At 38.7% G+C, this 14,361-nt stretch overlaps 1 protein-coding gene across 1 annotated transcript in view; it reads right to left on the reverse strand.

The window, feature by feature from the left end:
• ece2b (endothelin converting enzyme 2b) overlaps positions 1–11,647 on the reverse strand; it is a 127,552-nt gene extending 115,905 nt beyond the window's left edge. The window contains exons 1-2 of the mRNA XM_056473169.1: positions 11,541–11,647; positions 11,346–11,423 (exon numbers count right to left, since the gene is read on the reverse strand). Coding sequence (XP_056329144.1) covers positions 11,346–11,378 — 33 coding nt within the window. The 5' untranslated portion in view covers positions 11,379–11,423; positions 11,541–11,647. The remainder of the gene's footprint in view (positions 1–11,345; positions 11,424–11,540) is intronic.
• Between the last annotated feature and the right edge of the window lie 2,714 nt (positions 11,648–14,361).

Genomic DNA, 14,361 nt, shown 5'->3' on the forward strand with positions numbered 1-14,361 from the left:
AGCTACAAGTAGGCGGGGCCAACCGTCGCCATTTTGTTCGCGCGTCATCGCACCCACCAAACAAGGGCAAAGAGGTGGAGAGTGAGCGGAGCTACAGACACCTGCTGGCACTTTGCTCAGACCTGGCAGACAGACTTTACTTTGGGAGAAACGCTTGATACTCTATTACCTGCGACTCGTTTGTGTTCTGACCACATGTGCTCGGCTGTACACTATATCAATAAAGTGTTTAGACTTTTAAAAACACTGTAGTAATACATTGAGCCACTAAACATTGCTCTTATGACGTTTTTCAACAGGAGGAAAACGTGAATTACGTCCAAACACTTCAGATATAGTCTGTGTTAGTAAATGCAGGACTATTGATGAAATCCAGCATAACACTGTATAATAACGCTTCAGATGACTGTTCTAGAGCCTACAGCTAATCAATCTGTCACATTCTGGAGTGCTTTATGGGTCTAAAGAAAAATATAAATGATAAATGATCTTAAATAAAACAAATACATTTATAGAGATGGTATACAAGTATATAACTTTACTCACATGGGAAACGAGGCCACATGAATGGTTTGTGAGCACAATTAAGTGCACACAGCATCCCATATCATCTGATAATTGAAATAAGTCCAAAAGGCAGCTGACTGTGTAAAGCCACATAAAACAACACAAAAATACGATGAATATGCCGAGATCAGTGGCTAATCTGCCGGATTCAGCTGAGGTGAAGTGACGGCGACCAGTGAGACCTAGCTGTCACTCAAGTGGCCACGCCCTTAATTATGCAAACTTAATATAACCTAATATAAAGGAAATGGATGAGTTATAAAAAAATTCACCCCCTCACAGTTGTCATGAAGGGTAATAATAACTATATGACCCAAAATCGTTCTTTGTACCAGGCTGTAAACACCTTTTTTTCTGTTGTAAAGTTGGCCATTCTAACAGTGGGCTCAATTGCAATTTGCTCTATTATGGAGCCAGGACTAGCGGAATTTTGATGAATTGCAGTTTCAGTTACTTCCGTATTGGCTTCCCGAGGGAGAGCGGGAGGTTGCCGCTTGATGTACACGCATGGTGTCTGAAACAGTCTATCGTCACTCGAAATGTATTTTGGCTCTCAAACGAATAAAGAAAAGTTTGTTCTTCCATTTCGCTTCAAGTACACCAGGGTCTTAAAGCAGATACTTTGAAGAAAACCTGTAACCGTTGACTTTAATAGGAAAAAAAACAAATGCTATGGATGTCATTGGTTTCAGATTTCCGCAAAAATATCTTCTTAAGAGTTCAACTGAGGAAAGAAAGTGAAACGACTTTGAAACAAGTAAAGGCTGAGTAAATAATGATTGATTTTTAATTTTTGGGTGAACTATCCCTTTAACAACCTTAACAGAGGAAAGAACTACAATCCCGTTAAGCACTTTGCATGACAAAATTGAATTTAAAAAGACCAAGCAATATAAAATGCCTTAAAATTGTTGGTTAATATATATTTCAGGTTTAATATAAAACTATTGATTTACTCGGAGCACGACTTGATTGTTTTAATCAGTGAATGTGAACAGATGGGTTCACAGCAGGTCTCTCTTTCTTTAAAAGTTTATTCGTTTCCCTTTGAAACTTCCAGAGCCCGATTGTTGCAGTCTAAGAATGTCAGAGAGAGCGAGAGAGAGATGGTCGGTGCTTGTGGAAATCCCGTTAGCCAAAACTCACACTTAATTTAGTCTCTGCGCCCTCAGAACTGATATATTCAATCCTATCAGCCAAAAACACCTTAAAGGGGGAATTCACCCGAAAATGAAAAGTCTCTCCTTCTTCATTCACGCTCATGTCATTCAAAATCTGTATGACTGTTATATCTTATATCTGTGGAGCACAAAAGAAGATATTTTGAGAAATATCCCAGACTTTTTTTTCATAGGGTGCAATACCTTTCATTGTAATAGGAAATAATAGACGTTTCTTAAGAAGACAGATATACAAGCAGGCGACTATCCATCTTATACTTGTGAGGAAATGTATTTAAATTATAGTGCCAAAGTCATTTTGACTTTTTTGTTTCGTTTTGTTGAGGCAAAAACACTCTCAGTCAGTCTTTATTCATTTCCCCAAGGCAATTTGGTTGCAGCATATTTACATACATCACACATATAAGATTCTGACACTACACTCTCAGAAAAGACCTCTTAGGATACTGTTCTGTACCTTTTATGGTACAACTGAAATGAAGATGCACAACTGCTCTCGTAAAAAAGTACATCAGTGTTGGACAACTCCTTGTTTATTACAGTATCTATGAAAATAAATATTACTGGAAAGGCAAAGTGATCTTATGAATAATATCCATATTAAAACATGAATCATCATTTAAAAGCGTATGTTTAAAGAAATTATTAAGTTCTATAAAACAAAACAACTGGTAAAACTAAATATAGCTATTGTAAACTAAACATTTCAGACATTTTTAATAAACATTTGGTGAGAATTTTCTGATAAATATTAGTTTCATTATTGATATCTGCACATTTTGGAGTTTGTTTTCCACTACGCACGTGAGCTGGCAAAAGTCCTGCATATGCAAAGTGTTCATGCAGATATTTCAGTATTGTAAAGCTAATCAAACATTGAGCATATCACACTACAATACTTTCCATAATTCTATTTCTATTTTAAAATTAAGTAAATTAAATGAAATTTTAAGTGATTACAAAGGGATTGTGTGAAAACTGGAGAGAAAAAAGGGTTATTTTGTACATGAGAGAATTTGTATTTCATTTTTGTGAAAAATGTTGTGAAATGTTTAGCAAAAATAGATCTTTTGATTGATTTTTAAGTATTTTTTATTCTTTATTGTAAATGGAAAAGGTGCATTTACACAAAAATAAACTTAAAAACATTGTTTATAAATGTATTTGATGTTTTATATTTACTGAAAATAAGCTGAAGCATTCTGGATATACAGGAGCACAATGGCTTTTAATAGTTCTTGAAGAAACACATTTGACACTGTAAAGGTAAGTGTCTTGTCACTGTAGCAGCATTGAGTGACCTTCATGGATCAGATTTGTATCTTTGATGAAGGTACAATATTGTATCTGCAGGTTTTAGAAACCAAAGGTACATTTTGGTTTCCCATGGTACAAATCATGTCCTTAGGTGAAGTTTATTTATAAACTAATATCGAGAGGATCACGTGATTATGATTGAACTTGGCTGGTTCCGCATTAGCTATGTATGATCCACCAATCAGGCGATTCCTAACCCATTATAAAGAGCCAGGGTTTCTTACTACATTCAGATTCGATTTGAAGAATCCCCCCTTCCACCCATACTCCTCCACCTTTCCCTTCATAAGGTGGCACGGTGGCCGAGTGGTTAGCACTGTTGCCTCACAGCAAGAACGTCACCGGTTCTAGTCCTTTAACAGGTCGGCTGTCGTTTTTTGTACATACTTTGCATGTTCTTCCCGTGCTCGCGTGGGTTTTCCCCGGGTTCTCTGATTTCCTCCCACATTCCAAAAACATGCATTACAAGTGAATTGATCAATCTAAATTTAACACTACAGTCAAACTCTCATCCTGCAGCATATCTCTTCATAGCAATCATTTTAGTCATCAGCTCTTATCAAGAAGGGAGCTGTCGAGATCTACCTGAGCTCAAAGCTCCCCTCTCACCCTGCAAACAGGAGGGAGCCCAGGGCTCAAGGACCTTTTGAGCTCAGGACTCTCTCCCGGGACAGCATGCCAAACTTGCTTATAATCAATCATCAGCTAAGTGTGAACTCTTGAAAGGAACAAACTGCAATGGTACAAATTAGTTTCTTTGTCTTAAGGTACAAACATTTAAAGGTAGAAAATTTTTGAAAGTATTTTGGAGCAGTAAAAATGCCCGGCTAAATAATGAAAATGAGTGATTGACTTCTGTTGTCTTCGTTAGTTTCAAAAACACTGATTTATTTACAATTTTGGAATATCTACAACTTTAGATATCTTTTCTGCTGGAGATACTGTTGTGTCTCCACTAAAAAAACGTAAATAAAAAATCCTAAATATACCATAGGTACGGTATAGAAGAAAATGTTGGCAGTTTTAAGACCTTGACTTTTCCAAACCGCGCTTTACCTTAAAAACGGTTCTTGTTCCATGTCTACACAAAAGCATGCTATAACAATTTTAAATATTCAGTTGGGACAATACCATGATTGAGCAGGCTTGATGTTTTTCCAATTATCCCAACACATTATTTCTCATCGAGCCAAAAAAAATCTGTCGTAAAACTGTAATGAACTCCAGAACTTGCCAGATTGATTAGCTGTAGGCTCTAGAACAGTCATCTGAAACATTGTCATACAGTGTTATGCTGGATTTCATCAACAGTCTTGCAGTTACTAACACACACTATATCTGAAGTGTTTGGAAGTAATTCACGTTTCCTACTGTAGAAAAGCATCATAAGTCCAACGTTTAGTGGCTCATTGTATTACAGCAGTGTTTTTAAAAGTCTAAACACTTTATTGATATAGTACACAACCAAGCACATGTGGTCAGAACACAAACGAGTCGCAGGTAATAGAGTATTAAGAATTTCTCCCAAAGAAAAGCCCATCTAAGCAAAATTCTAACAGGCATCTATAGCTCCGCCTTTTTGTTCGTGTTTGGTTACTCCCAGTTGGTACGATGACGAGCAAACAAAATGGCAACGGTTGGCCACGCCCACTTGTAGCTTCATTTGCGCTTTTCAGAAACCTATGGGTGATGTCACAGATACTACGTTCATATCTTTTACAGTTAGTAACCAGTCACCAGAAACATTTTAGTTTGTGCGGTCAAAATGTTTAACAATTCTCACTTCATTAATGTCTAATCATCTTATTTCATCCAGCCACCATAAGATAGAATCTCACTTTCTCAGACTCTATTGTGCAACCGCAGCTTTACACTGTAAAATCAAATTACATGACAAAAAGTCATGACAACAAATGTTTTAATGTCCCTTTAAGTTTATTTTTAGTCAGTCTGATTAATGTAGGTTGAAATATTCCTCTTGATTCAACTAAATAAATTAAGCAGGCAGTTTATTTTTTAGTACTTTCAAGAGTTCACACTTAGCTGATAATCAATAAAGCGTATTTGGCATGCTGTCCCGGGAGAGAGCCCTGAGCTCGTAATATCCTCGAGGTAGGTTTTGAGAACTCCCCTGCTTGTCGCCGCGTGAGAAGTGTAAACTAGTGTAGTCTTCGGGGATAATTTGGTTTAGTCGATTGGCTATAGTTTGTTTTTGGACGGTAGGAGGAAACCGGGGGACCCAGGGGAAACCCACGCGAACACAGGGAGAACATGTAAACTCCGCACAGAAACACCAACCAGCCCGATAGGAGGTTGGACCAGCGGTGTTCTTGCTGTGAGGCAACAGTGCTAGCCACTGGGCCACCGTGTCGCCCTATCGGAAAAAAGAGGGAGGAAGTAGGGGTGGAAGGAGGGGAAAGCTTCAAGACGAAGATAACTGGAGTGAAAAACTCTGGTTATTTATAATGCTTCTGTAATTATCTGATGGGTCACATTACGGAGCTAATGAGGAGCCAGCCATGTTGATCATAAGCACGTGATCCTCTCGAAATTAGTTTATAAATAAACCACACTTAGTCAATTTGCAGATGCTTTTGTCCAAAGCAACTTACAACAGAGCAGGCATTCAGCAAATCAAAATTTTTACAGAGTAGCTACTGTACTAAATTAAAAAGTTACGAACTTCTGTAAGACTTACATTGTAATGGGTGAAATATCCATGTATGCATTTGGCAGACAAATCCACTTACATTTACGCATTTGTCAAAAGAGGAACAAAAGCGACAGTATCTGTCAAAACGCCAGCAATAACACAATGCTAACATAACAAGGCTATATACAATGCACACAATCAGGAGTCTTCAGAGGAACTGTGCAGTCATTCATCACTTTTTATGGTGAACATTTGACACCAGTACACCGACCTGGAACGCAATGTACGACATACGCGTCAGCCTGCAAATGATCATGCCCATCCAGATAACAAAGTTGTGGAAACGGCCCTGGCTCTGCATGCAGTAATTGATTTACAGCATATTGGACCAGGGCTAATTAGAGAGGCTCCATCTTGACCTCTGAGCACTCCTCCCAAATGAGTGAAGCAGTGTGCGTTCGCAGCCACTTTGGATATATTAGGTTTACAGAAATGAACCTCCGCTTATTAGCGCTGATTGCTAAGGCAGGGCTGCTTTCACAAACCCTTGTCCTGAGTGTTGAGCTTCACATTGCTACAGTGCTGCTGCAGACCTGAGAGAAACTGTGTGGGCTGCCGAGGAGAAATGTGCTGTGATTATACATTCATTTCTGCCTGCCAGACAATACGGCAAAAAAAAATGTCTAATTTAAATATATGAGAGAGCTGAACTATATCCGGGAACTTAAATACCATAGGGAGCACACTTATAGATTTTTAGACTTTTAAAGTGGACCTATTATGCCCCTTTTTACAAGTCCTAAAATAAGTCTCTGATGTCACTAGAGTGTGTATGTGAAGTTTCAGCTCAAAATACTACTCAAATAATATTTTATAACTCTTTGAATGTGCCCCTTTTAATCTTTAATTTAATTCATGCTGTTTTGGTGACTGTCGCTTTAAATTCAAATGAGATTGTCAGAGCTACTAACACCTGTGGACATTTATAATGCCTCTTAAGCTGCGGTCACATTGGGCTTTGTGTGTGCGAAATTCTGTCGTACTACGCTGCGAAAAGGGGCGGGATTAAACAAGCTTATTAACATTTTAAAAAGCCAGCGATTGCTCCATGCTTTACATTTCTGCCCAGAGAGGTCCTGTTTTGATCCTTGATTGGTCTCATGCAGTCAAGTGATGCGATTTGGCAGGTCAGAGTTCACCAAGTTTGAATTTTGCACCGCAGCAAACTGCGAAACTTGATGCATGACCCCGCGTTTCCGGTCTGACGCATTCGCGTGCGCAGGAATGGAAGTCTATTGGAAGAAAAGTCTATCTATCTATCTATCTATCTATCTATCTATCTATCTATCTATCTATCTATCTATCTATCTATCTATCTATATCTATCTATCTATCTATCTATCTATCTATCTATCTATCTATCCATCTATCTATCTATCTATCTACAGTGTGGGAAATAAGTATTCAAAATGTCACCCTTTTGTCACACCAAATATGTCACAGAAAACATATTACTAAAGGTGCTGTTGACTTGAAATGTTCACCAGATGTTGATAACAACCAAAGAAATCCATATATGAAAAGAGAACAACATTAATTAGTTTACAAATGAAGTTCTGTGTAATCAAATGAAATGACACAGGGAAAAAGTATTGAACACATGAAGAAAGGGAGGTGTAGAAAAGCATGGCAAGCCCAGACAGCAGCTGAAATCTCTCAGTAGTTCTTCAGCAAGCCTCTGCCCTTCCTCAGTGTAAATGAATATCAGCTGCTTCAGTCCAACGTCTACATTAGCAGGATGATAAAGATAAAACCAGGGCGGACATTTCAGCAAGACAATGATCCAAAACACAGCAGAGGAAACTCTCAAATGCTTTCAGAGAAAGAAAATCAAGCTGTAGAATGGCCCAACCAATCACCTGACTTGAACCCAATAGAAAATACAAACTTAAGATCAGATTTGGAAAGACAAAACCCACAAAATCAACAAGACTTTTACACTCTGTTGAAAATCACACCTAAGCAATTCACAAGACTTTAAGCTACCATAAGAAAAATGGTGATGTAATCGTATTTGATTTGACACTGTCATTTGCAATGCATAATCAGATTGCAGAGTCTTGTACATTTATTTAAAAGTACACATACTTGCTTCACTCAGATCAAAGTTAGCAGTGTTATAATTCTCCATAGCTGCTTGGTTTGATTCATGGCTTTTTAAATGATTAATAATGAATGTTTTAGAAGTTTGCTCTAATGCACTCTATTGAGCAACCATTGGGCAACACCATAGCAACCATCAGATCACCCTAGCAACCAGACAGCAAGCTGTTGGCAAACATTTGAGTTAGCACCCATACTATGTTTCCTACCTTGAGCTCTACCTGAGCTGATCCCTAAAATGTCTTGTTTATGTCGATCCATTTTTAAATCTATTTAAATTATTCCACTATTAAAATTAACCATTGTTTTACTACGAATGCCATGGTAAAACTATAACTCCTGTATTAAAGTCAGTGTTCATTTGTGCTAACCAGTGTTGAGTGTAATTAGTTTCAAAATAGCTAGTTACTGTAATTAAATTACATTTCCACTGAATGAAGTGAAGGAGGGGATTACCTTACATTTTTAGGTAATTTAATAATATACTTGCCTTAAATACTGTATAGAAATGCAACAGTTCTATTTTAATTGAGTGAAGCAGAGTAATACGCTGTATATTTTGTGCAATAATTCCACTTTTTAACAATAACAACAAAAAAAGAATGATCAATAATTAAGACAATTGCATATGTTTAATTAATTTATTATATAAATTCAGAATTAAGGCATCTTGGTGGCGCAGTGGGTAGCACGATCGGCTCACAGCTGGTTCGAGCCTCGGCCGGGTCAGTTGGCATTTCTGTGTGGAGTGTGCATGTTCTCCAGGGGCGCTCCCAAGGGGTGGCCAGGGGTGTCCACTGCCACCACTGTGTAAACTCTGGCCACCCCAATATAATTTAGCTGTTGATATTAGTCATTTAAATGTACTTATGTAAATTCACAATATTTCAATAAATAAATAGCAGCCACTATATTATTGTTGCTCACTGGCGTAGCTGATTCACTGCCCCTCCCCCTCTTCAATCTTCGCTGACGGCCCCACACGCCTTCAATAGACAGTAATGGCAATTTAATATTTACCTTAAGGTACATCAATAGAAGAAGCTGTATTAATAATTTTGTGACTCAAAAAGGAATATAGATAAATGATATTATTAGGGTCTGTACAGTGAGTGTGTGTATATAGTAATGCCTTTTGTTCAGTTTGTTCATTTGTTTGTTTTATTAATTCATTCATTAACCTTCATTAATTTTAGACATGGCATATGCGGTATGCTGTACAATAAAAGTGTATGAAAAATAACTGAAAAGTTATTTTTATATATATGAAAATAGTTTTTAAACTAAATATTGACTTTTATTTGGTTTGCACGTGTACTTGCTGAATAATTTCAAGGAATAAATTGCAATATTTCAAGAATAATTCATTAAAATGACTTAAAACCACATTATTTTATTTACCAGAAACAAAAATATAACATTACACTGTACCAGATTTGGTGCGGTCTCTTCTGACCACCCCTAAGAACATTTTTTGGGGTTGCCACTGTGTTCTCCCCGTGTTCAGGTGGGTTTCCTCCGGGTGCTCTGGTTTCCCCCACAAGTCCAAAGACATGCGGTCCAGGTGAATTGGGTAAGCTAAACTGTCCGTAGTGTATGCATATGAGTGGGTGAGTGTATGGATGTTTCCCAGTGATAGGTTGCAGCTGGAAGAGCATCCACTGCGTAAAACATATGCTGGATAAGTTGGCGGTTCATTCCACTGTGACGACCCCGGAATAATTCCTATAGGAAGCTTTACAATATGATATTTGTGCATATACATTAGATTAGTCAGTACTCAAGCCAAATCTGGAGCTTTTCTAACAAAATAAGTTACGACAACGATCCAAAATTAGTTCAGACAAATTCATATGTTAGAGAAAAATGCATTCATTCATTCATTTTCTTTTCAGCATAGTCCCTTTATTAATCCGGGGTCGCCACAGCGGAGTGAACCGCCAACTTATCCAGCACATGTTTTACACAGCGTATGCCCTTCCAGCCGCAACCCATCTCTGGGAAACATCCATACACACTTACTCACACTCATACACTACAGACAATGTAGCCTTTCCAATTCACCTGTACCGCATGTGTTTGGACTGTGGGGGAAACCAGAGCACCCGGAGGAAACCCATGCGAACACAGGGAGAACATGCAAACTCCACACAGAAACGTCAACTGACCCAGCCGAGGCTCGAACCAGTGACCTTCTTGCCGTGAGGCGACAGCACTACCTACTGTGCCACTGCATCACCTTAGAGAAAAATATTAAATACAAATTCATTCATTTTCTTTTTGGCATAGTCCCTGTATTAATACGGGGTCGCCACAGTGGAATGAACCGCCAATTTATCTAGCACATGTTCTACGCAGTGGATGCCCTTCCAGCTGCAACCCATCTCTGGGAAACATCCATACACACTCATTCACTACGGACAATTTAGCCTAGCCAATTCACCTGTACCACATGTCTTTGGACTGTGGTAGAAACCAGAGCACCTGAAGGAAACCCACACGAACGCAGGAAGAACATGCAAACTCCACAAAAACGCCAACTGACCCAGCCGAGGCTCGAACCAGCGACCTTCTTGCTGTGAGGCGACAGCACTACTAACTGCGCGCCACTGCATCGCCCTTTAAATACAAATTAGATATATAATTTATATTATATATTAGTATTTTCCCCAATATTTCGCATGAATTTAATGCTCAGTGACTAAAATATTATTTTAATAAATATATATTTTCGATAAATCTGTTTTGTTCAACTGCACCAAAATATATTAACTATATTAACCGAGAAATGGATGAGAGTATTCATTTCTAAATGGGCTGTACTCAGTTATGTTGATCACTGTATACCTGTTACAGTACAAACTATCCTCGCGCGACCCCCCGGCGCTCCAGTTGCCATGGGTAACGTACGCCAGTCTATAAAGCGTTGAGCAACTCAAGATGCTCTCTCGTAGCCACTCCCTGTAAACAAACCAGCAAGCCTCGAACAAAGAGAAATGAATAATAAAAAAACAGTTCGTCACGGGTTGTCAATTCAACAGAAAGGAATCTGCGCTATTCCAGAAAAACCAACGAGTTCGGTTTGTCGTGTTCGTGTCATCGGGAAACACTTTGCTTGATGGTTTCTGGGAACCCACGCGCGGTAACGTTAAACAGTTTGTCTTTTACCTCGATATAAATGGTATGTTTTGCTGTGAAAGATGCTGAATTCCAGCTGTAAATAATGTAAACAGTTGTTAAATGAAAACGCGACACGACACTTCGGTCGTGAGTTTCGTCACACGTCAGTCATTGCGCAACAGAAGAGTAAACATTATACTAAACATAAACAAACGCGCGACAATCTCTAAATGTGCAGAAATTGCCTTTTTGAGTGTTAGGAATGAATTCAAAGCAGCTTCTGTCAGCCAACGAGATGTCTTGCAGATGTTTCTGGTGTAATAAAAAGCATCAGTGCGACTCACGTTATTTCGTAAATCTTGCAGCGCTACACTCATCGTGCAGCATCGGCGCTCCGCACGCGACTAAGCCATCCCTCGCGCCTGAAACAAACATGAGCAGTCAAGAGTTAAACACCATCCTCCGGTCCATTCGCCGATGCAGTTCTTTTCGAGCTGCAATTATTGATAAGAGACTGGCTGGGCGATGCGTTTGCCTACCGCTGAGCGTTTTCAGAAGACGGCGCGCATGATGGGCTGCTGTGCCTCCGCCAACGACCAGTACGTCCTCTGCTCTGTGTGTTATAACATAGAAAGATGTCTGTGGGAGATAGATAGAGATCAGCTTTCTCTCTCGCTCTCTCTCTCTTTTTCTCTCTATCCCCTCCCCTTTCTCCCTCATGCGCGCGCCGTGATTCGGCCTCTCGAGCTGCTGCCGCATCTGTATGGAGAGGTTTGCTGACGCTGTCAAAAGCATCAAGTGGGATGAGCGCTCATTTACATTTCATGTGATCTTAAGAATCATAATTTTAACCTGAATGTGCTTCTGGAGTTGACATACGGCTCTGTGGAAACTAAAACACCTTGACGTTACATTAGTTTCTTAGATGAGTAGGCTATAATTGTTAATATAGTATTAATTATAGTTTTCGACTAGCTTTTTTTAAAAGTTATTCAAATTGATAGTTTTTTTTTTTTTTGTTTGAAACCATTGTTAATTTTGACATTTTTATTTAGTTTTAATCTTTTGGCTGCTGTGTGGAGTGTGCATGTTCTCTAGGGGTGACCCCAAGGGGTGGCCAGGGGTGTCCACTGTGTAAACTCTGGCCACCCCGGTATAATTTAGCTGTTGATATTAGTCATTTAAATGTACTTACGTAAATTCCCAATATTTCAATAAATAAACCCTGCTGAAAAATCCAGCTTAAACCAGCCTAGCCTGGTTGGCTGGTTTTAGAGGGGTTTGGGCCACTTCCAGGCTGGTTTCCAGCCATTTCCAGCCTGGTCTTAGCTGGTCAGGCTGGTAGACGACCAGCTAAAACCAGCTTGACCAGCCTAGTCAGGCTGGGAGCCCAGCCTTTATCAGCTATGTCCAGCTTAAACCAGGCTGGTCAAGCTGGTTTTAGCTGGATTTAGCTGGTCATTTTCCAGCCTGACCAGCTAAGACCAGGCTGGAAATAGCTGGAAACCAGCCTGGAAATGGCCAAAACCCCTCTAAAACCAGGCTGGTCAACCAGCTAAAACCAGCCAACCAGCCTAGGCTGGTTTAAGCTGGATTTTTCAGCAGGGAATAGATAAATAAATAAATAAATAAATAGCAGCCACGCCACTATATTATTGTGGATTGATTGATGCCACTGGTGTAGCCGATTGTGTTCTCCCCGTGTTCAGGTGGGTTTCCTCCGGGTGCTCTTAGTTTTAAGTCTATTTTTAGTCGACTAAACTTCATAAGGTTTTTAGTCGACTAAATCTACTCTAGATTTAGTTGACTAAAATATATTTGGTTTAATGTATTGTATACATTAATTTATCCAAAATATTGTAACTTTAAATAAAACAGTCTCATTAATATATGAAGCGTTCATACAGTCAGGGAAACCCTGAAAAAACCATGGAATATTGACATGGCATTTTCCAGGCCTGGAAAAGTTTTGGAAAAGTCATGTAAATTTGTTTAACAAATATCTGTATACTTGATTAGGGCTGCACGATATTGGAAAAATCTGACATTATCATATTTTGTATTTCTGTGGTATATATTGCGATGTGAATACAATTTCACCAGGTGATTTAACAGGTGTAGAGGATTAAATCTTGAATAATATATAACAAATAAATTACAAGCATAGATAAATAAAATATAGCAAAGATAAAAGTCAATTATAGTTTTCAGGTATTCACTATTGAGTAATCAACAGTGCATAGTCTTCATTGTATATTATTTAATCTTTATTAAAGTTACAAAAAATTACTGACCGGATGTTTTATACTCTGAAATATTGAAATTGTCACGGTCACCAGCGATCAGAACTCCCTAGATCGCTGGTTTGCACATAAGGACTACAAATCTGCTTGTTAATGGACTACATATTCAGTCTTTGACGATCCTCAGGTGGTGCGAGTGTAATCAGTAGAGACTTGGAGCAGGTGTGTGTGTGGCATGACTGAATATGTAGTCCATTTACAAGCAGATTTGTAGTCCTTATGTGCAAACCAGCGATCTAGGGAGTTATGATAGCCCTGCTTTGATATATAAAAGCAGGAAAGCCGTCCATATGGAGGCAAGCGGTCAGCTGGTAAGCACAAAAAGAAACAGCACCATTCCACCCATGTAGCGTCCATTTCAATTAAGATGAAATGCAGCCATACGCACTTCTGGCTACATAATTTGCGATCTCCAGAAATGTATATAGGGGAACGTTTTCAGAATGAGCCTACGTTGGTAAAAGTTGTTATGTGGATTGGTTTATTATATGACTTGTGCTTTTGTCTGTGTAACAAAGGATATGATGTGTAGATGTTAGTACTTCAAAACATTGGTGTATTAACACTATAAATTAACAAAATACGGTAGTTTACTGTACAAATTAGAAATTTATTTTACAGCTGACATTTCTTTACCGTAATTTTTACAGATTTTTCAACACAATCTCACGGCAATTCGTAACTTTTTTGATTTAGTGGCTAATTTGTACCAATTCGTACGATCTAATTCGTACAATTTAGTACGATTTGCTCATCCGCTAATGACGGTTGGGTTTAGGGGTGGGGTTAGGTGCCACGCCTCCTTTTTAAAATCGTACAAATTCGTACGAATTAGCCACTAAACTGTCAAAACGTAAAATACTTAAGTTTTCTCGTGAGATCAGGCTGGATTTTTTTATAACAGCGAAGCAGCTAAAATGTGTCTTAGATAGCATTTTAGCTAAGATTGAAGAACAGTTATCAAAACATCACAGAAAAAAATCAACAACAAATGTTAAAGTCTGACAGACGTTACAACAAAATCAATCAACGCAACGCATTTGAAACTGAATCGTAG

This window comes from Danio aesculapii, chromosome 15 (genome assembly GCF_903798145.1).
Source record: "Danio aesculapii chromosome 15, fDanAes4.1, whole genome shotgun sequence".
Classification (NCBI taxonomy): Eukaryota; Metazoa; Chordata; class Actinopteri; order Cypriniformes; family Danionidae; genus Danio; species Danio aesculapii.